Source organism: Pseudophryne corroboree, chromosome 5 (assembly GCF_028390025.1).
Source record: "Pseudophryne corroboree isolate aPseCor3 chromosome 5, aPseCor3.hap2, whole genome shotgun sequence".
NCBI lineage: Eukaryota > Metazoa > Chordata > Amphibia > Anura > Myobatrachidae > Pseudophryne > Pseudophryne corroboree.
In genome coordinates, this window is record NC_086448.1 from 103237268 (window position 1) to 103257954 (window position 20687).

The window sequence follows — 20687 nt, forward strand, 5'->3', positions numbered from 1 at the left end:
GCATTTCGGGTTCTCTACGTATTAAAACACAACATCTTGCTTTTTTCATCTGAGCATTCCTAATAATAGGGAGACACCCAGTTTCTTAGCCTCTGGGCTTCTCTGTTCACTTTGTGTTTATTTTGTTACCCTATCACCTTCTGTGTACGTAATGTCATATTCCCCAGTCTGTCTGTGAGTTCATTTGTTTTGCATCCCTATCCGTTCAGACACCAGTACATTCCTGCAGGCACTGGTGTGCATAACAGTTCAGACACCAGTACATTCCTGCAGGCACTGGTGTGCATAACAGTTCAGACACCAGTACATTTCTGCAGGCACTGGTGTGCATAACAATTGTGACTACTTTGGGATGGCATCTTGGCCAGTTGTGTGGCGCTATTTCTGAGTGCTGGCTCTCAAAATACGATAGATTTGTTACCAGAGGGCGCCCGGCTCCTTCCCCACAGCGGCAGCCGGAGGTAGGGGCTCACTCTTGAGCTCTGGTTTCCGGCTCTGGCAGTGTGCATTATGGGAGAGACGTCATCATGTCTCTCTCATAAATCCGAGGAGCGGGCAGAAAGGAAGGACAGCAGCGGTCAGACCCAGGAGCGGGGCTTAAGGTGAGCATATTGTGTTATTTTTTGTGTGTGTGTGTAAGCGGCGCTACTAGAGGGGCAATACCTCTGGGGCATATCTACTGGAGGGATAACTACAGGGGTATATCTACTGGGGGCATAACTACGGGGGCAATACTACTGGGGGCATAACTACGGGGGCATAACTACTGGGGGCAATAATACTTGGTGCATGACTACTGTGGGCATAACCACTGGGGGAATTGCTACTGGGGGCATAACTACTGGGGGCAATAATAGTTGGTGCATAACTACTGGGGGCATAACCACTGGGGGAGTTGCTACTGGGGGCATAACTACTGGGAGAATAACTACTGTGGGCAGTACTGCTGGGGGCATAACTATGGGCACGTGCTGTAGCAATCCCTTTATTGCACAGGTGTCGGTGGGGAGGGAGTGAGTCCCACCAACTCTCAAGTACCACTTTAAGCACTAGACAGACAGACAGACAGACAGACAGACAGACAGACAGATAGATAGATAGATAGATAGATAGAGATAGATCTATAACATTTTAACAGGTAACCCATTAAATACATTGAAGCATCATGCTTGTATATAAAGTATAATAAGATAAGATACTGAGTAGAATTTGATTTACTAGAACTTTGCAATTGAAGTTTATTTCAGGGAATGCTTGTTTTTTATCAGGCCGAGTTTAGATCCAATTCCTGTAAGAGGGTCTGTTTTCTTGCATTAATCTGTCTGAGCAGATGACAGCTGATATGACACCGTTACATAAGTGAATTAGAGAATGTCATCATCGGATAGTGAGCGAGGTGGTAGCTAGGCAATAAGCCTCCCCGGTGTGCTACAAGTGGGTTTTATTTTTAGCAACTACATGTGCACTCATCATAACATAATCACATTGCTTATGGATCAGGATAGGAAAAAGCTGGTTAATCAGATTTATAACTGCGCTTGGAAAAAGGGATGGCAGAACAAAAACGAAAGGCTGAGGGTTATTTTGGGATGGTCTTAAAAAAAGTCTAAAGGCCAATTAGGACTTTTATTGAGGAAACAAGGTCTTGTAAAGATTCCCGGAGATGAAGTGTAGCAGTTGTGCCAATAGGCTGTGCAATAAAATGATTACAGTGAATCTTTTTGTGGTGGTTACACATCTGGTTTTGCTTGTAATTACATTTTAAGAAACAATATTGTAGCAACATTGTAAGTATGAATGAATAATAATGCAATAGACCATTACATATTTAGCTATTTAGTGGCTGATGTATCAAGCAGTAAAAAAAAAAAACAGTAGAGAAGTGGACCAGCGGAGAAGTTGCCCATAGCAACCAATCAACTCTGAGGTAGCATTTATCAAGTACATTCTATAAAATGATAGGTAGAAACTGATTGGGACACTTTTCCGCTAATCTACTATACAGTACTCCTTCACTTAAATTTTTTTTAATTGCCCATACATTAGGAAAAGTCAGCCTCTCGCCCGCCAGTCAGGTGCTGCTGCTGTGTCTCATGGTGCTCCCCCTCCTCCCCGTCATTACTACTCCACTCAAGGGCGGAGTTTTGCATAATGACGCGTTTGCGTCGTGTCATCATGACGCAAACACGTCATTATGCAAAACTCCGCTGCCGAGCGGAGTAGTAACGATCGGGAAGAGGGGGAGCACAATGAGACACCTAAAGTGCCGCGGTGGCCACTCCGTGTGACCGCATGCGTCACCCGCCGCAAGAAACGGCACTGTATCCATGTTTAAGCACAGTTGACTTAATTAGAGATGTGCAGGTTCGGATTTACTAGATACTTTTCACCAAACTAGCGCAAGTTTGGATTTATTCATTGGCTATTCAAAGCATGTGAGGGCCGATAGCCAATAAAATTCCGTTCTTGAAAGCAGAGTAAAATCCGATCTCGAACATCTCTGATTCAGTCAATTAGAACAACAGTCAGTTTGATCATACCATCTGTGCACAATCATGGATATCCTGAAAACCTGGACTGTTAGGGTGCCTTGAGGGCGAGTAGCCTGATATAAAGTAACTTTGGGAAATGAATATAAACATGTATGAACACTCACCTTTTCCTCAGAGACACTGACAAGAGGCGATCCTGGACATCTCTGCAGAGAACGTTGGCTGTGTAATTATTTGGTTTAGGAATTCTAAAAAGTGAATAATAAAAATATATATTGTAGCGGCATTGTTAGTTTACTTACATTATCAGGTTTTTATCACATTTTATTTTCGACAACATCTAGTTACCTACAGAAATTTCATGCCACCTATGGCTCTATAGTTGTTGTTGCTCTACAAATCCTAACATGCCCTACCACCTCTGAAGATGCCCATGCACCTAAACTGCTGGGCAGTGTTTGGGGTGGCAGTTGCTGTAGCTCCCTGATTTGAATTTTGGACTGTGCTGCAGCCCCACCTCTGGAGCCGTCACTGATTGCGACACACATGCGTTAGATTCTCCACCCCAACAAACATTACCTCTCACAAATGCACACTGACTGTCAATCAATCTGCGTACAAATTAGCATTGCGAACGTCGTCTCAAGACTACCTGGACACATGCACACTACAACAATAATTAATGACACAAACATTGGCATTGCAAGCACTTTGCACGGAATACATGTGTATTCCCAGCGGACGGGATGCCGGCTGTCAGTATCCCGATTGCGGCATCCCACCCGCAAGAATGGCGGCAGCAGGGCGAGCGCTATGAGTCTCCTTGCAGGCTCGGTGGTTCGATGCGCTTGCCACAGGTTCTCTTCCCACTCTACTGGTGTCGTGGACATCCATGAGTGGCAATAGCCCATGTGAGCCGGTATTCCGGCTGTCGGCAAATTGATTGCCTCCCCTTTCAATCAGATCCAGTTTAGCAAAATTAATTCAGTGTCACGGCAGCAAGAGTCTCCCGTGGTAAGTGTCTCTGAAGGCTATAATAATTTAATGAAGAAGGAAATGTTTGATATTTCAAACCTGAAAATGTGTACCCGGGACTATCAATCTGCAATGAAACTACAAGTCTCACAGTGACGTGCGGTGAGGTCACTGGTTGGGGAGGCACGGGCAGCTAACAAGCCCCCCCTCCCCCCCCCGAAAAAAAAAAAAAAGTGTGGTCCCCCAACACATCAGTAAAACCAGCACTAGGCAGAACCAGCCAGGGGGAGTAATGCCATAGCAGGGGAGACACTCAGTGTAGTGTCCCCCTGCCATAACATTAATCTGCCCCCCCCGGCCAGTCAGCCCAGGGTTGGAATTCCTCGGAAAGTGGGAACCCCAAAAAATAAAAATGGTGCCCCCCCTTCCGAGCAATAACCAGCACTGGGCTGATAGCCCAGTGCTATGCCCCGCACCCCTGGTGGCGGTGGGTGCGGGGTTCATTGTGTGTTAATATTTTTCTTTACAGGTGGCCTACAGGTCCCAGCAAGCCTGCCCCAGCATGCTGGCACTTGGAGAACCACAAGTGCCAGCATGCCCGGACATAAAGGGCCCGCTGGCACCTGTAGTCCACCTGTAAAGAAAATATTAAAATAAAACACCACACGTCTTGAAAATAAGCTTTATTAAACTGGGTCTTCACCTGGGGGCGGCGGCCTTTAAGCTCTTTTGCGTGGCCGCCGCCTTCCCAGGGCTTCCGGCGTCTTCACCTGGGGGGGGCGCCACCCCCCAGGGCTTCCAGCGTCTTCACCTGGTGGGCGGCGGCTGCTAAGCTCTTTTGCATAGCCGCCGCCCAGCCAGGACTTCCGGCGTCTTCTCTCTTCAGGAGCTCTTCACTGCTCCTCCTCCGCCGTCGGACTGACTCTCCTCCGCCTCACGCTGACTTATATAAGTCAGCCGGAGGGGGCGGGGCGATGACGCAGCGAGCCGTGATTGGCTCGCGGCGGCCATCTTGAATTTCAAAAAATGACGCTGAGGCGCCATTTTTGAAACTAGAACCGCTCCGCTGCCAAACTCTGCAGGATAAAGGTAAATTTCCGCCGCCGCAACCCGCCACCCGCACCGCCGCCTCCCGCACCACCGCTGCATCCCGCCGCCCGCACCATCGCCGCATCCAGCCGCCCGCACCTCCTCCGCCAGCGTCGCCGACACAGTGATTGACAGCGGATCCAGTGACGGATCCGCTGGCCAATCACTGTGGCCTCAGTGACAGGGACGTGCTTTCATAGGTTGAAAGCACGTCCCTGTAGGAAAGCGGCACCACTAATGGTGCCGCTTTCCCATATATTTTCAATGGGCTTTTACAGCCCATGGCTAGTCCCCGCCCGTGCCCGCCCCCCGCTCCCCATACTTTCCCCAGTGACAACGGGAGGCACCACGATCGGTGCCTCCCAAACACATACAGAGGGGAGCAATGCAAAGAATAATATTAAGAAGATACATATGACACAGAATATGTGTCATATGCATCTTCTTTGTATTATCTTAATCATTAATGACAGGGGAGGCACTGCCTCCCCTGCCTCCCCTGACTGCACGTCCCTGAAGTCTCAAGGTGCCCACACCTGAATACTGAATACGCAGTTGTGAATGCAGCTCTGTCCATCTCTGAATCATGCCCATAGTGACAAAAATATAACTGAATCTTATTAAGGGGGTCAGCTGTGCAAGCACATAGTCGCCGCCCACGGAGGAGTGTATTTTCGCTTTGCAAGTGTGCGAACGCATGTGCAGCCGAGCAGGACAAAAACGTTTTTTGCAGTTTCTGAGTAGCTCTGGGCTTACTCTGCCCTTGCGATCACTTCAGTCTTTTTTGTCCTGGAATTGACGTCAGACACCCGCCCTGCAAACGCTTGGACACGCCTGCGTTTTTCCAAACACTCCCTGAAAACGGTCAGTTGACACCCATATCTCCTTGCGATCGGCTGTGCGAATGGATTCTTTGTTAAATCCATCCCCCAGCAACGATTCGCTTTGTACCCGAACGACGCGCCTGCGCATTGCGGTGCATATGCATGCGCAGTAGTAACCTATTCGCTGCGCTGTGAAAAACTGCAGCGAGTGATCAACTCGGAATGAATCCCTAAATTCGTTACATAGTACAAGCCGTGCATCACTCACTGATTGTCTTTAGTCAGTCGCGGACGTTCTTGAGTGTTTTATCACAGTTACGTCTGCATCTTTATGCTGTAGCTGCCACAGAGCCCTTTCCTGGTGTACATCCATGTGTCCGAATGTGCTAGGTCTGAGGCACACACTCACAGCGTCTAGAGATGCTGCATTACTGTCTGGTGTGTCTTTACATACACCAACCGTCGCACTGCTGAAAATTGCACCTTACCTATGGTGTGTGCAGCTTCTCTATCTGAGTATGGCCTCCTGTGTCAGCGGCCTTTACATTTTTGTTACCAGGCATCTAAATTTGTTCTGTCACTCTGTACGACCAAAAACGGGGAGACTCAGACGCAGAACCAGACAAAAAACTTCCGTCCACTGCGTCCGACTCAGTATGAGGCCCAACATGAGGAATGTCCAGGTATATGAATATATAAAAACCCCTGTGCGTATCATGACTGTTACTATTAGCCTCTGGTTATTACCTTGGTCTTCCTGTGAGTAGATACAGTACAGTATGCTGCTTCCTCTTGTGCACCAGCAGCGTCAGCTCCTGGTGTCAGCGACACACTCATTAAGCACTCTCTGCTGTAATGTTAGATTCCTAGACAACATGTTTTATAGGAAATCTATTAGGTGTGGAGGCATTCTCTTTACCTATGGCTTGTCTAATTACTGCCAATTATATGTCTTCCATTTCCAAGTGTACTAAATCATTAACACATCTTAATTTAAGCAGAGACATTATGAAAATATTAATAAGCGCAGAACTCAGGCTGCATCACTTTGTATCAGCGCATTAGCAGCCGGTAGAGTAATTAGACTAAAATGAATGCTTCTCTCTCTCTTCTTACTAGATCTCTTCAGTGTCAGGATAACAATTTTATGCAGCTTCGGGGCCCATTTGTTATCAAGGTTTTCATCTGATAATTAGAATTTCTTATCAACTGTATTCGCAGCAATAAGAAATGAAGTACCTCCCAGATGTATCAATCATCACATCAATGGACAAAAGGACAGGGGCTCAGGGCTCCTCCCCCCGAGTAAAGGCAGAGGCAGCGGCAGGTAGCAGGGGAGTCACAACCGCACCAACGCCGGCTGCGACATCCACCCACCATAAACCCATCTTGTGGCTCCGTGGGGAAGGCCTGAGTCCCGGGACTCTATAGATACAGCTGCTCCGATCACCAAGTTGGCTCCAGGACAACAGGGAGCTGGCTGGAGGCTGCAGACGGGATCCGGTGGCAGGGAGGATTGTGAGAACCATTTACACACAGCTGTACAGAAAGAGCCGCATGCATGTGTAGTGATCCCCACGTGCTGCCGACTTCCGGGGGCATCTCTCTGTGCCTCCTCACACACGTACTGCCAGCAGAAACTGTGTCAGTAGGCTGCTGGCTCGGGCCCCATGTCTGTACCACGCGTAGGGCTCGGCGAGTCCATAGGGCCCACCGACAGGGGTAAATCGTGTGCCCCCTGGGACCCGCTCAGTCCTAAGCGACAGCTTTGGTAGCATAGCGGCACATACCCCCAGAACATGTTTTCAGGGGATATCCTGCAAATAATAATCGAGGAATAGGCCACTAAGTGGATATTCATTCCCAGATACAGCAGATGCCCCCTCCTACAAGAAGAATGAGAACAAGCCAGGTACCAGCCCATAAATTAATGCTATGCCAGTGAGCCCACCAAGGATCTGTTTGATGGGGGATCCAATGCTATGGGTTATAGGGCCTAATTCAGACCTGATCGCAGCAGCAAATTTGTTCTCTAATGGGCAAACCATGTGCACTGCAGGTGGGGCAGATATAACATGCGCAGAGAGATTTAGATTTGAGTGGGGTGTTTTAAAACTAAAATCTAAATTGCAGTGTTAAAATAAAGCAGCCAGTATTTACCCTGCACAGAAACAATATAACCCACTCAAATCTAACTCTCTCTGCACATGTTATATCTGCCTCTCCCCCATCCCCTGCAGTGCACATCGTTTTGCCCATTAGAGAACAAATTTGCTGCTGCGATCACGACTGAATCAGGTCCATAGTGTCATCAGCCCAGTCTGCCTCAGCCTAAGTAGCGAAACTTGAGAATGTGGGGGCCCAGGCACTAAAATATGCTTTGAATCTTCTAGGCCTCATGCTGAGTTCAGAATATGGCACACTGTAGTGTGCCATGTGACCGCCAAACAATACATCATCCCAATATCTAATCTGTGTCCATTTAATAAAGTAATAATCATCATCATCATCATCTGTACCCCCTAAAAAGCCAATAGGAATAATCTGTGTCACCGTTTAAACTCAACAGCATCTGATGTTAGCAGTGCTGCTCGTAGGCTCCACAGATGGAGAGGGTGATGGGCAGAGTGACAGTTACTTGGAGAGACAGAGGGTGATGTGTAGAGGGTTACAGGAAGAGGCAGAGGGTGATACATAGAGGATTACAGGGAGAGGCAGAGGGTGATGCATAGAGGGTTACAGGGAGAGACAGAGGGTGATGTGTAGAGGATTACAGGGAGAGGCAGAGGGTGATGCATAAAGGGTTACAGGAAGAGGCAGAGGGTGATGCATAGAGGGTTACAGGGAGAGGCAGAGGGTGATGCATAGAGGGTTACAGGGAGAGGCAGAGGATGAGCCATAGAGGGTTACAGGGAGAGGCAGAGGATGATGCATAGAGGGTTACAGGGACAGGCAGAGGGTGATGCATAGAGGGTTACAGGGAGAGGCAGAAGGTGATGCATAGAGGGTTACAGGGGGAGGCAGAAGGTGATGCATAGAGGCAGAGGCGTCACTCACCTCTGTGACACCCGGTGCGGCAGCGAGGATAAAAGAGGCGGGGCTTCGCGGGAATGGGCGGGGCTTAAATAGAGGGCCGGGGCTTCGCGGGCGGAACCCGTTTTTAAACCATTGCAGGTACGCAAAGGGGGCGGGGCTTTGCGGAGGGGCGGGGCTTCGCGTCCCGACACCCATTTTTTTTTCACTGGGGGGTGTGGGAGGTGAGGGCTGACTCTCGGGAGGTGCTGTCCCTGCAGTGCTGGCTCCTACAAAGTGACAGGAGCCGAGTGCTGCACATAATATAACAGTGCAGCACTCGGCTTCTGTCACTCTGCAGGAGCCGGCATTTTGGTGTCACCCCTCGGCGGGCGACACCCGGGAGCGGGCCACACCCCCCTGCACCCCCCTTGTGACGCCACTGCATAGAGGGTTACAGGGAGAGGCAGAGGGTGATGCATAGAGGGTTACAGGGAGAGGCAGAGGGTGATGCATAGAGGGTTACAGGGAGAGGCAGAGGGTGATGCATAGAGGGTTGCAGGGAGAGGCAGAGGTTCATGCATAGAGGGTTACAGGAAGAGGCAGAGGGTGATGCATAGAGGGTTACAGGGAGAGGTAGAAGGTGATGCATGGTGAGGTAGAGGGTGATGCATAGAGGGTTACAGGGAGAGGCAGAAGGTGATGCATAAAGGGTTACAGGGAGAGGCAGAGGGTGATGCATAGAGGGCTACAGGGAGAGGCAGAGGGTGATGTATAGAGGGTTACAGGGAGAGGCAGAGGGTGATGCATAAAGGGTTACAGGGAGAGGTAGAGGGTGATCCATGGAGGGTTGCAGGGAGAGGCAGAGGACGGTCCATAGAAGGTTACAGGGAGAGGCAGAGGGTGATGCATAGATGGTTACAGGGAGAGGTAGAGGGTGATCCATGGAGGGTTGCAGGGAGAGGCAGAGGACGGTCCATAGAAGGTTACAGGGAGAGACAGAGGGTGATGCATAGAGGTTTGCAGTGAGAGGCAGAGGTTGATGCATAGAGGGTTACAGGGAGAGGCAGAGGGTGACAGATAGAGGGTTACAGGGAGAGGCAGAGGTTGATGCACAGAGGGTTACAGGGAGAGGCAGAGGGTGATGCATAGATGGTTACAGGGAGAGGTAGAGGGTGATCCATGGAGGGTTGTAGGGAGAGGCAGAGGACGGTCCATAGAAGGTTACAGGGAGAAGCAGAGGGTGATGCATAGAGGGTTACAGGGAGAGGCAGAAGGTGATGCATAGAGGGTTACAGGGAGAGACAGAGGGTGATGCATAGATGTTTGCTGTAAGAGGCAGAGATTGTAGCATAGAGGGTTACAGGGAGAGGCAGAGGGTGACACATAGAGGGTTACAGGGAGAGGCAAAAGGTGATGCATAAAGGGTTACAGGGAGAGGCAGAGGGTGATACATAGAGGGTTACAGGGAGAGGCAGAGGGTGATACATAGAGGGTTACAGGGAGAGGCAGAGGGTAATGCATAGAGGATTAAAGGGAGAGGCAGATGATGATGCATAGAGGGTTACAGGGTGAGGCAGAGGATGAGCCATAGAGGGTTACAGGGAGAGGCAGAGGGTGATGCATACAGGGTTACAGGGAGAGGCAGAGGGTAATGCATAGAGGGTTACAGGGAGAGGCAGAGGGTGATGCAGGGAGAGTTACAGGAAGAGGCAGAGGGTGATGCATAGAGGGTTACATGGAGAGGAAGAGGGTGATGCATAGAGGGTTACAGGGAGAGGCAGAAGGAGATGCATAGAGGGTTACAGGGAGAGGAAGAGAGTGATGCATAGAGGGTTGCAGGGAGAGGCAGAGGGTGATGCATAGAGGGTTGCAGGGAAAGGTCGAGGTTGATGCATAGAGGGTTGCAGGGAGAGGGTGATGCATAGAGGGTTACAGGGAGAGGGTGATGCATAGAGGGTTAAAGGGAGAGGGTGATGCATAGAGGGTTACAGGGAGAGGGTGATGCATAGAGGGTTACAGGGAGAGGCAGAGGGTGATGCATTGAGGATTACAGGGAGAGGGTGATGCATAGAGGGTTAAAATGAGAGGGAGAGGGTGATGCATAGAGGGTTGGGGGGAGAGGCAGAGGTTCATGCATAGAGGGTCACAGGGAGAGGCAGAGGATAAGCCATAGAGGGTTACAGGAAGAGGCAGAGGATGAGCCATAGAGGGTTACAGGGAGAGGCAGAAGGTGATGCACAGAGGGTTACAGGGAGAGGTAGAGGGTAATGCATAGAGGCTAACAGGGAGAGGTAGAAGGTGATGCATAGAGGATTATAGGGAGAGGTAGAGGGTGATGCATAGAGGGTGACGGGGAGAGGCAGAAAGTGATACATAAAGGGTTACAGGGAGAGGCAGAGGGTGATGCATAGAGGGTTACAGGGAGAGGCAGAGGATGATGCATAGAGGGTTACAGGGAGAGGCAGAGGATGATGCATAGAGGGTTACAGGGAGAGGCAGAGGATGAGCCATAGAGGGTTACAGGGAGAGGCAGAGGGTGATGCATAGAAGGTTACAGGGAGAGGCAGAAGGTGATGCATAGAGGGTTACAGGGAGAGGCAGAGGGTGATGCATAGAGGGTTACAGGGAGAGGAAGAGAGTGATGCATAGAGGGTTACAGGGAGAGGCAGAAGGTGATGCATAGAGGGTTACAGGGAGAGGAAGAGAGTGATGCATAGAGGGTTGCAGGGAGAGGCAGAGGGTGATGCATAGAGGGTTGCAGGGAAAGGTCGAGGTTGATGCATAGAGGGTTGCAGGGAGAGGGTGATGCATAGAGGGTTACAGGGAGAGGGTGATGCATAGAGGGTTAAAGGGAGAGGGAGAGGGTGATGCATAGAGGGTTGCAGGGAGAGGCAGAAGTTCATGCATAGAGGGTCACAAGGAGAGGCAGAGGATGAGCCATAGAGGGTTACAGGGAGAGGCAGAGGATGAGCCATAGAGGGTTACAGGGAGAGGCAGAAGGTGATGCACAGAGGGTTACAGGGAAAGGTAGAGGGTGATGCATAGAGGCTAACAGGGACAGGTAGAAGGTGATGCATAGAGGATTATAGGGAGAGGTAGAGGGTGATGCATAGGGGGTTACAGGGAGAGGCAGAAAGTGATACATAAAGGGTTACAGGGAGAGGCAGAGGGTGATGCATAGAGGGTTACAGGGAGAGGCAGAGGGTGATGCATAAAGGGTTACAGGGAGAGGTAGAGGGTGATCCATGGAGGGTTGCAGGGAGAGGCAGAGGACGGTCCATAGAAGGTTACAGGGAGAGGCAGAGGGTGATGCATAGAGGGTTACAGGGAGAGGCAGAGGGTGATGCACTGAGGGTTACAGGGAGAGACAGAGGGTGATGCATAGAGGTTTGCAGTGAGAGGCAGAGTTTGATGCATAGAGGGTTACAGGGAGAGGCAGAGGGTGATACATAGAGGGTTACAGGGAGAGGCAGAGGGTAATGCATAGAGGGTTACAGGGAGAGGCAGAGGGTGATGCAGAGAGAGTTAAAGGGAGAGGGAGAGGGTGATGCATAGAGGGTTGCAGGGAGAGGCAGAAGTTCATGCATAGAGGGTCACAAGGAGAGGCAGAGGATGAGCCATAGAGGGTTACAGGGAGAGGCAGAGGATGAGCCATAGAGGGTTACAGGGAGAGGCAGAAGGTGATGCACAGAGGGTTACAGGGAAAGGTAGAGGGTGATGCATAGAGGGTTGCAGGGAGAGGGTGATGCATAGAGGGTTACAGGGAGAGGGTGATGTGTAGAGGGTTAAAGGGAGAGGGTGATGCATAGAGGGTTACAGGGAGAGGCAGAGGGTGATGCATTGAGGATTACAGGGAGAGGGTGATGCATAGAGGGTTAAAGGGAGAGGCAGAGGATGAGCCATAGAGGGTTACAGGGAGAGGCAGAGGATGAGCCATAGAGGGTTACAGGGAGAGGCAGAAGGTGATGCATAGAGGTTTACAGGGAGACAGAGGGTGATGCATAGAGGTTTGCAGTGAGAGGCAGAGGTTGATGCATAGAGGGTTACAGGGAGAGGCAGAGGGTTACAGGGAGAGGTTGAGGTTGACGCATAGAGGGTTACAGGGAGAGGCAGAGGGTGATGCAGAGAGAGTTACAGGAAGAGGCAAAGGGTGATGCATAGAGGGTTACAGGCGGAGGAATTGGGTGATGCATAGAGGGTTACAGGGAGAGGCAGAAGGTGATGCATAGAGGGTTACAGGGAGAGGCAGAGGGTGATGCATAGAGGGTTGCAGGGAAAGGTCGAGGTTGATGCATAGAGGGTTGCAGGGAGAGGGTGATGCATAGAGGGTTACAGGGAGAGGGAGAGGGTGATGCATAGAGGGTTACAGGGAGAGGGAGAGGGTGATGCATAGAGGGTTACAGGGAGAGGCAGAGGGTGATGCATAGAGGATTACAGGGAGAGGGTGATGCATAGAGAGTTAAAGGGAGAGGGAGAGGGTGATGCATAGAGGGTTACAGGGAGAGGGAGAGGGTGATGCATAGAGGGTTACAGGGAGAGGCAGAGGGTGATGCATAGAGGGTTACAGGGAGAGGGTGATGCATAGAGGGTTACGGGGGGAGAGGCAGTGGGTGATGCATAGAGGGTTACAGGGAGAGGGAGAGGGTGATGCATAGAGGGTTATAGGGAGAGGCAGAGGGTGATGCATAGAGGGTTATAGGGAGAGGCAGAGGGTGATCCATAGAGGATTACAGGGATGATGTCGAACATGCTGCAGCTAAAAGCATTTCTTGATGTGGATGCATTTACCTGATTCCTGTTATTTACATGCCCTATTATGGTGCCAAGCATTTTACGCCTGTGAAGTGACGCAAATGCGTCTGACTCTAAATGATTCTCAGTATGCATTTTCTTTCAACAGAATATCTACTAACACAACTGATATAATGGTAGTTGGTTTGGGATAGTTAGAGGTACAGTAGTTAAAGTATAAGTGGTAGGCTGGAATTAGTAGTTCCACAACAGCCGCTGAGCCCCAGGTTGTCCGAGCGATGTAAATGTAATTTTATGAGACATAGTACATGCATGCTACATAGAGCGCATGCGTGTTACTCACTACACCAATTATATTATTGCTACAGCACACTGTTGTCTTGTAAAACAAAAGCCGTTCTTTCCATGCCATTGTGGGCCTCATAAACCAGCTTTACAAGTGTGTTGCACCCTCCTATGAATTGCAGGTATACGTATAAATCTCTGTTACAGAGCGACGGCTAATGGAAAGCACATTTCCCATGTCCTTGTAAAATCAAATCCACAGCAACTCGCAGAATGAAGGGAGGACACTGTAATATTGATGTTTTACTTTAGCAAATAATGAATCTTTCAAAAATGATCTTAAAAAATGCAAAAGTACATTACAACTGTAATGGCTGTAACGACAATGCACACAGAATAAATTTCAGTACATGCCTCTACACTGGGGCGGGTTGTGTATGGCTTACCGGCGCTGAGGATCCTGGCGGTCAGCATACCAACCACGGAATCCTGGCAGCAGAATGCCAATGGGGGGGGGAGTGTTCGAGCACAACGAAGGCTCTTGCGGGCTCGGTGGCAAGCTGCACTCACCACAAGGTTCTATTCCCACTTTATGGGTGTTGTGGACACCCACGAGAGGGAAAAGTCCCTGCTAGTTGGCATGCCGACTGTCGGGATTTAGAGTAGCCATTGGTATCGTGACCGGGAGTCTCCTGGACGACGGTCACATAACTACATCCCGTGTAGATGAGTATGCCTGTTTAATACACCTTTTGGATGAAAAATTGGTCACAGTTTTTTCCCTAAGGCGCTATCCCAGGTCAGACCATCTACCTTTACTGTGGGCCTAATTCCGGGACGGTTGGAGTTGCTATCACTTCCTTGGAAGCAGCAGTGATAGAGTGTATGCAGGGATGGACTGAGGTGCTTTTCGGTAGGGATGTGCACTTGAAATTTTTCGGGTTTTGTGTTTTGGTTTTGGGTTCGGTTCCGCGGCCGTGTTTTGGGTTCGAACGCGTTTTGGCAAAACCTCACCGAATTTTTTTTGTCGGATTCGGGTGTGTTTTGGATTCGGGTGTTTTTTTCAAAAAACCCTAAAAAACAGCTTAAATCATAGAATTTGGGGGTCATTTTGATCCCAAAGTATTATTAACCTCAAAAAACATAATTTCCACTCATTTTCAGTCTATTCTGAACACCTCACACCTCACAATATTATGTTTAGTCCTAAAATTTGCACCGAGGTCGCTGGATGACTAAGCTAAGCGACCCAAGTGGCCGACACAAACACCTGGCCCATCTAGGAGTGGCACAGCAGTGTCACGCAGGATGTCCCTTCCATAAAACACTCCCCAAACAGCACATGACGCAAAGAAGAAAAAAAGAGGCGCAATGAGGTAGCTGTGTGACTAAGCTCAGCGACCCAAGTGGCCGACACAAACACCTGGCCCATCTAGGAGTGGCACTGCAGTGTCACGCAGGATGGTCCTTCCAAAAAACACTCCCCAAACAGCACATGATGCAAAGAAAAAAAGAGGCGCAATGAGGTAGCTGTGTGACTAAGCTCAGCGACCCAAGTGGCCGACACAAACACCTGGCCCATCTAGGAGTGGCACTGCAGTGTCACGCAGGAAGGCCCTTCCAAAAAACACTCCCCAAACAGTACATGATGCAAAGAAAAAAAGAGGCGCAATGAGGTAGCTGTGTGACTAAGCTCAACGACCCAAGTGGCCGACACAAACACCTGGCCCATCTAGGAGTGGCACTGCAGTGTCACGCAGGATGGCCCTTCCAAAAAACACCCCCCAAACAGCACATGACGCAAAGAAAAAAAGAGGCGCAATGAGGTAGCTGTGTGAGTAAGCTAAGCGACCCTAGTGGCCGACACAAACACCTGGCCCATCTAGGAGTGGCACTGCAGTGTCACGCAGGCTGGCCCTTCAAAAAACTACTCCCCAAAAAGCACACGACGCAAAGAAAAAAAGAGGCGCAATGAGGTAGCTGTGTGAGTAAGCTAAGCGACCCTAGTGGCCGACACAAACACCTGGCCCATCTAGGAGTGGCACTGCAGTGTCACGCAGGCTGGCCCTTCAAAAAACTACTCCCCAAACAGCACATGACGCAAAGAAAAAAAGAGGCGCAATGAGGTAGCTGTGTGAGTAAGCTAAGCAACCCTAGTGGCCGACACAAACACCTGGCCCATCTAGGAGTGGCACTGCAGTGTCACGCAGGCTGGCCCTTCAAAAAACTACTCCCCAAACAGCACATGACGCAAAGAAAAAAAGAGGCGCAATGAGGTAGCTGTGTGAGTAAGCTAAGCGACCCTAGTGGCCGACACAAACACCTGGCCCATCTAGGAGTGGCACTGCAGTGTCACGCAGGCTGGCCCTTCAAAAAACTACTCCCCAAACAGCACATGACGCAAAGAAAAAAAGAGGCGCAATGAGGTAGCTGTGTGAGTAAGCTAAGCGACCCTAGTGGCCGACACAAACACCGGGCCCATCTAGGAGTGTCACTGCAGTGTCACGCAGGATGGCCCTTCAAAAAAATACTCCCCAAACAGCACATGACGCAAAGAAAAATTAAAGAAAAAAGAGGTGCAAGATGGAATTGTCCTTGGGCCCTCCCACCCACCCTTATGTTGTATAAACAGGACATGCACACTTTAACCAACCCATCATTTCAGTGACAGGGTCTGCCACACGACTGTGACTGAAATGACGGGTTGGTTTGGACCCCCACCAAAAAAGAAGCAATTAATCTCTCCTTGCACAAACTGGCTCTACAGAGGCAAGATGTCCACCTCATCATCATCCTCCGATATATCACCGTGTACATCCCCCTCCTCACAGATTATCAATTCGTCCCCACTGGAATCCACCATCTCAGCTCCCTGTGTACTTTGTGGAGGCAATTGCTGCTGGTCAATGTCTCCACGGAGGAATTGATTATAATTCATTTTAATGAACATCATCTTCTCCACATTCTCTGGAAGTAACCTCGTACGCCGATTGCTGACAAGGTGAGCGGCGGCACTAAACACTCTTTCGGAGTACACACTTGTGGGAGGGCAACTTAGGTAGAATAAAGCCAGTTTGTGCAAGGGCCTCCAAATTGCCTCTTTTTCCTGCCAGTATAAGTACGGACTGTCTGACGTGCCTACTTGAATGCGGTCACTCATATAATCCTCCACCATTCTTTCAATGGGGAGAGAATCATATGCAGTGCCAGTAGACGACATGTCCGTAATCGTTGTCAGGTCCTTCAGTCCGGACCAGATGTCAGCATCAGCAGTCGCTCCAGACTGCCCTGCATCACCGCCAGCGGGTGGGCTCGGAATTCTGAGCCTTTTCCTCGCACCCCCAGTTGCGGGAGAATGTGAAGGAGGAGATGTTGACAGGTCGCGTTCCGCTTGACTTGACAATTTTCTCACCAGCAGGTCTTTGAACCCCAGCAGACTTGTGTCTGCCGGAAAGAGAGATCCAAGGTAGGTTTTAAATCTAGGATCGAGCACGCTGGCCAAAATGTAGTGCTCTGATTTCAACAGATTGACCACCCGTGAATCCTTGTTAAGCGAATTAAGGGCTCCATCCACAAGTCCCACATGCCTAGCGGATTCGCTCTGTCTTAGCTCCTCCTTCAATGTCTCCAGCTTCTTCTGCAAAAGCCTGATGAGGGGAATGACCTGACTCAGGCTGGCAGTGTCTGAACTGACTTCACGTGTGGCAAGTTCAAAGGGCAGCAGAACCTTGCACAACGTTAAAATCATTCTCCACTGCGCTTGAGACAGGTGCATTCCACCTCCTATATCGTGCTCAATTGTATAGGCTTGAATGGCCTTTTGCTGCTCCTCCAACCTCTGAAGCATATAGAGGGTTGAATTCCACCTCGTTACCACTTCTTGCTTCAGATGATGGCAGGGCAGGTTCAGGCATTTTTGGTGGTGCTCCAGTCTTCTGTACGTGGTGCCTGTACGCCGAAAGTGTCCCGCAATTCTTCTGGCCACCGACAGCATCTCTTGCACGCCCCTGTCGTTTTTTAAATAATTCTGCACCACCAAATTCAAGGTATGTGCAAAACATGGGACGTGCTGGAATTTGCCCAGATTTAATGCACACACAATATTGCTGGCGTTGTCCGATGCCACAAATCCACAGGAGAGTCCAATTGGGGTAAGCCATTCCGCGATGATCTTCCTCAGTTGCCGTAAGAGGTTTTCAGCTGTGTGCGTATTCTGGAAACCGGTGATACAAAGCGTAGCCTGCCTAGGAAAGAGTTGGCGTTTGCGAGATGCTGCTACTGGTGCCGCCGCTGCTGTTCTTGCGGCGGGAGTCCATACATCTACCCAGTGGGCTGTCACAGTCATATAGTCCTGACCCTGCCCTGCTCCACTTGTCCACATGTCCGTGGTTAAGTGGACATTGGGTACAGCTGCATTTTTTAGGACACTGGTGACTCTTTTTCTGAGGTGTGTGTACATTTTCGGTATCGCCTGCCTAGAGAAATGGAACCTAGATGGTATTTGGTACCGGGGACACAGTACCTCCAACAAGTCTCTAGTTGGCTCTGCAGTAATGATGGATACCGGAACCACGTTTCTCACCACCCAGGATGCCAAGGCCTCAGTTATCCGCTTTGCAGCAGGATGACTGCTGTGATATTTCATCTTCCTCGCAAAGGACTGTTGGACAGTCAATTGCTTGGTGGAAGTAGTAAAAGTGGTCTGACGACTTCCCCTCTGGGATGACCATCGACTCCCAGCAGCAACAACAGCAGCGCCAGCAGCAGTAGGCGTTACACGCAAGGATGCATCGGAGGAATCCCAGGCAGGAGAGGACTCGTCAGAATTGCCAGTGACATGGCCTGCAGGACTATTGGCATTCCTGGGGAAGGAGGAAATTGACACTGAGGGAGTTGGTGGGGTGGTTTGCGTGAGCTTGGTTACAAGAGGAAGGGATTTACTGGTCAGTGGACTGCTTCCGCTGTCGCCCAAAGTTTTTGAACTTGTCACTGACTTATTATGAATGCGCTGCAGGTGACGTATAAGGGAGGATGTTCCGAGGTGGTTAACGTCCTTACCCCTACTTATTACAGCTTGACAAAGGCAACACACGGCTTGACAAATGTTGTCCGTATTTCTGTTGAAATACTTCCACACCGAAGAGCTGATTTTTTTGGTATTTTGACCAGGCATGTCAATGGCCATATTCCTCCCACGGACAACAGGTGTCTCCCCGGGTGCCTGACTTAAACAAACCACCTCACCATCAGAATCCTCCTTGTCAATTTCCTCCCCAGCGCCAGCAACACCCATATCCTCCTCATCCTGGTGTACTTCAACACTGACATCTTCAATCTGACTATCAGGAACTGGACTGCGGGTGCTCCTTCCAGCACTTGCAGGGGGCGTGCAAATGGTGGAAGGCGCATGCTCTTCACGTCCAGTGTTGGGAAGGTCAGGCATCGCAACCGACACAATTGGACTCTCCTTGTGGATTTGGGATTTCGAAGAACGCACAGTTCTTTGCTGTGCTTTTGCCAGCTTGAGTCTTTTCATTTTTCTAGCGAGAGGCTGGGTGCTTCCATCCTCATGTGAAGCTGAACCACTAGCCATGAACATAGGCCAGGGCCTCAGCCGTTCCTTGCCACTCCGTGTGGTAAATGGCATATTGGCAAGTTTACGCTTCTCCGACGACAATTTTATTTTAGATTTTTGAGTCCTTTTTTTACTGATATTTGGTGTTTTGGATTTTACATGCTCTGTACTATGACATTGGGCATCGGCCTTGGCAGACGACGTTGATGGAATTTCATCGTCTCGGCCATGACTAGTGGCAGCAGCTTCAGCACGAGGTGGAAGTCGATCTTGATCTTTCCCTATTTTTGGAACCTCAACATTTTTGTTCTCCATATTTTAATAGGCACAACTAAAAGGCACCTCAGGTAAACAATGGAGATGGATGGATACTAGTATACTTATGGATGACGAGCGACTGCCGACACAGAGGTAGCTACAGCCGTGGACTACCGTACTGTGTCTGCTGCTAATATAGACTGGATGATAATGAGATAAAATTAAAATATATATATATATCACACTAGTACTGCAGCCGGACAGGTATATATTATGTAATGACGGACCTGCTGGACACTGTCTGTCAGCACTGCAGACTCCTAAAGTAAGCTACTAGTATCAAGAAGATAGAAAAAAAAAACCACGGGTAGGTGGTATACAATTATGGATGGACGAGCGACTGCCGACACAGAGGTAGCTACAGCCGTGGACTACCGTACTGTGTCTGCTGCTAATATAGACTGGATGATAATGAGATAAAATTAAAATATATATATATATCACACTAGTACTGCAGCCGGACAGGTATATATTATGCAATGACGGACCTGCTGGACACTGTCTGTCAGCACTGCAGACTCCTAAAGTAAGCTACTAGTATCAAGAAGATAGAAAAAAAAAAAAAACACGGGTAGGTGGTATACAATTATGGATGGACGAGCGACTGCCGACACAGAGGTAGCTACAGCCGTGGACTACCGTACTGTGTCTGCTGCTAATATAGAGTAGACTGGATGATAATGAGATAAAATTAAAATATATATATATATCACACTAGTACTGCAGCCGGACAGGTATATATTATGTAATGACGGACCTGCTGGACACTGTCTGTCAGCACTGCAGACTCCTAAAGTAAGCTACTAGTATCAAGAAGATAGAAAAAAAAAAACCACGGGTAGGTGGTATACAATTATGGATGGACGAGCGACTGCCGACACAGAGGTAGCTACAGCCGTGGACTACCGTACTGTGTCTGCTGCTAATATAGACTGGATGATAATGAGATAAAATTAAAATATATATATATATCACACAAGTACTGCAGCCGGACAGGTATATATTATGTAATGACGGACCTGCTGGACACTGTCTGTCAGCACTGCAGACTCCTAAAGTAAGCTACTAGTATCAAGAAGATAGAAAGAAAAAAAAAACACGGGTAGGTGGTATACAATTATGGATGGACGAGCGACTGCCGACACAGAGGTAGCTACAGCCGTGGACTACCGTACTGTGTCTGCTGCTAATATAGACTGGATGATAATGAGATAAAATTAAAATATATATATATATCACACTAGTACTGCAGCCGGACAGGTATATATTATGTAATGACGGACCTGCTGGACACTGTCTGTCAGCACTGCAGACTCCTAAAGTAAGCTACTAGTATCAAGAAGATAGAAAAAAAAAACCACG

At 49.3% G+C, this 20687-nt stretch overlaps 1 protein-coding gene across 2 annotated transcripts in view; it reads right to left on the reverse strand.

Moving 5' to 3' along the window:
* ST8SIA6 (ST8 alpha-N-acetyl-neuraminide alpha-2,8-sialyltransferase 6) overlaps nucleotides 1-20687 on the reverse strand; it is a 302017-nt gene that overhangs the window by 160184 nt on the left and 121146 nt on the right. For both annotated transcript variants that reach the window (XM_063921531.1, XM_063921530.1), the window contains exon 3: nucleotides 2657-2740. In XM_063921531.1, coding sequence (XP_063777601.1) covers nucleotides 2657-2740 — 84 coding nt within the window. The remainder of the gene's footprint in view (nucleotides 1-2656; nucleotides 2741-20687) is intronic.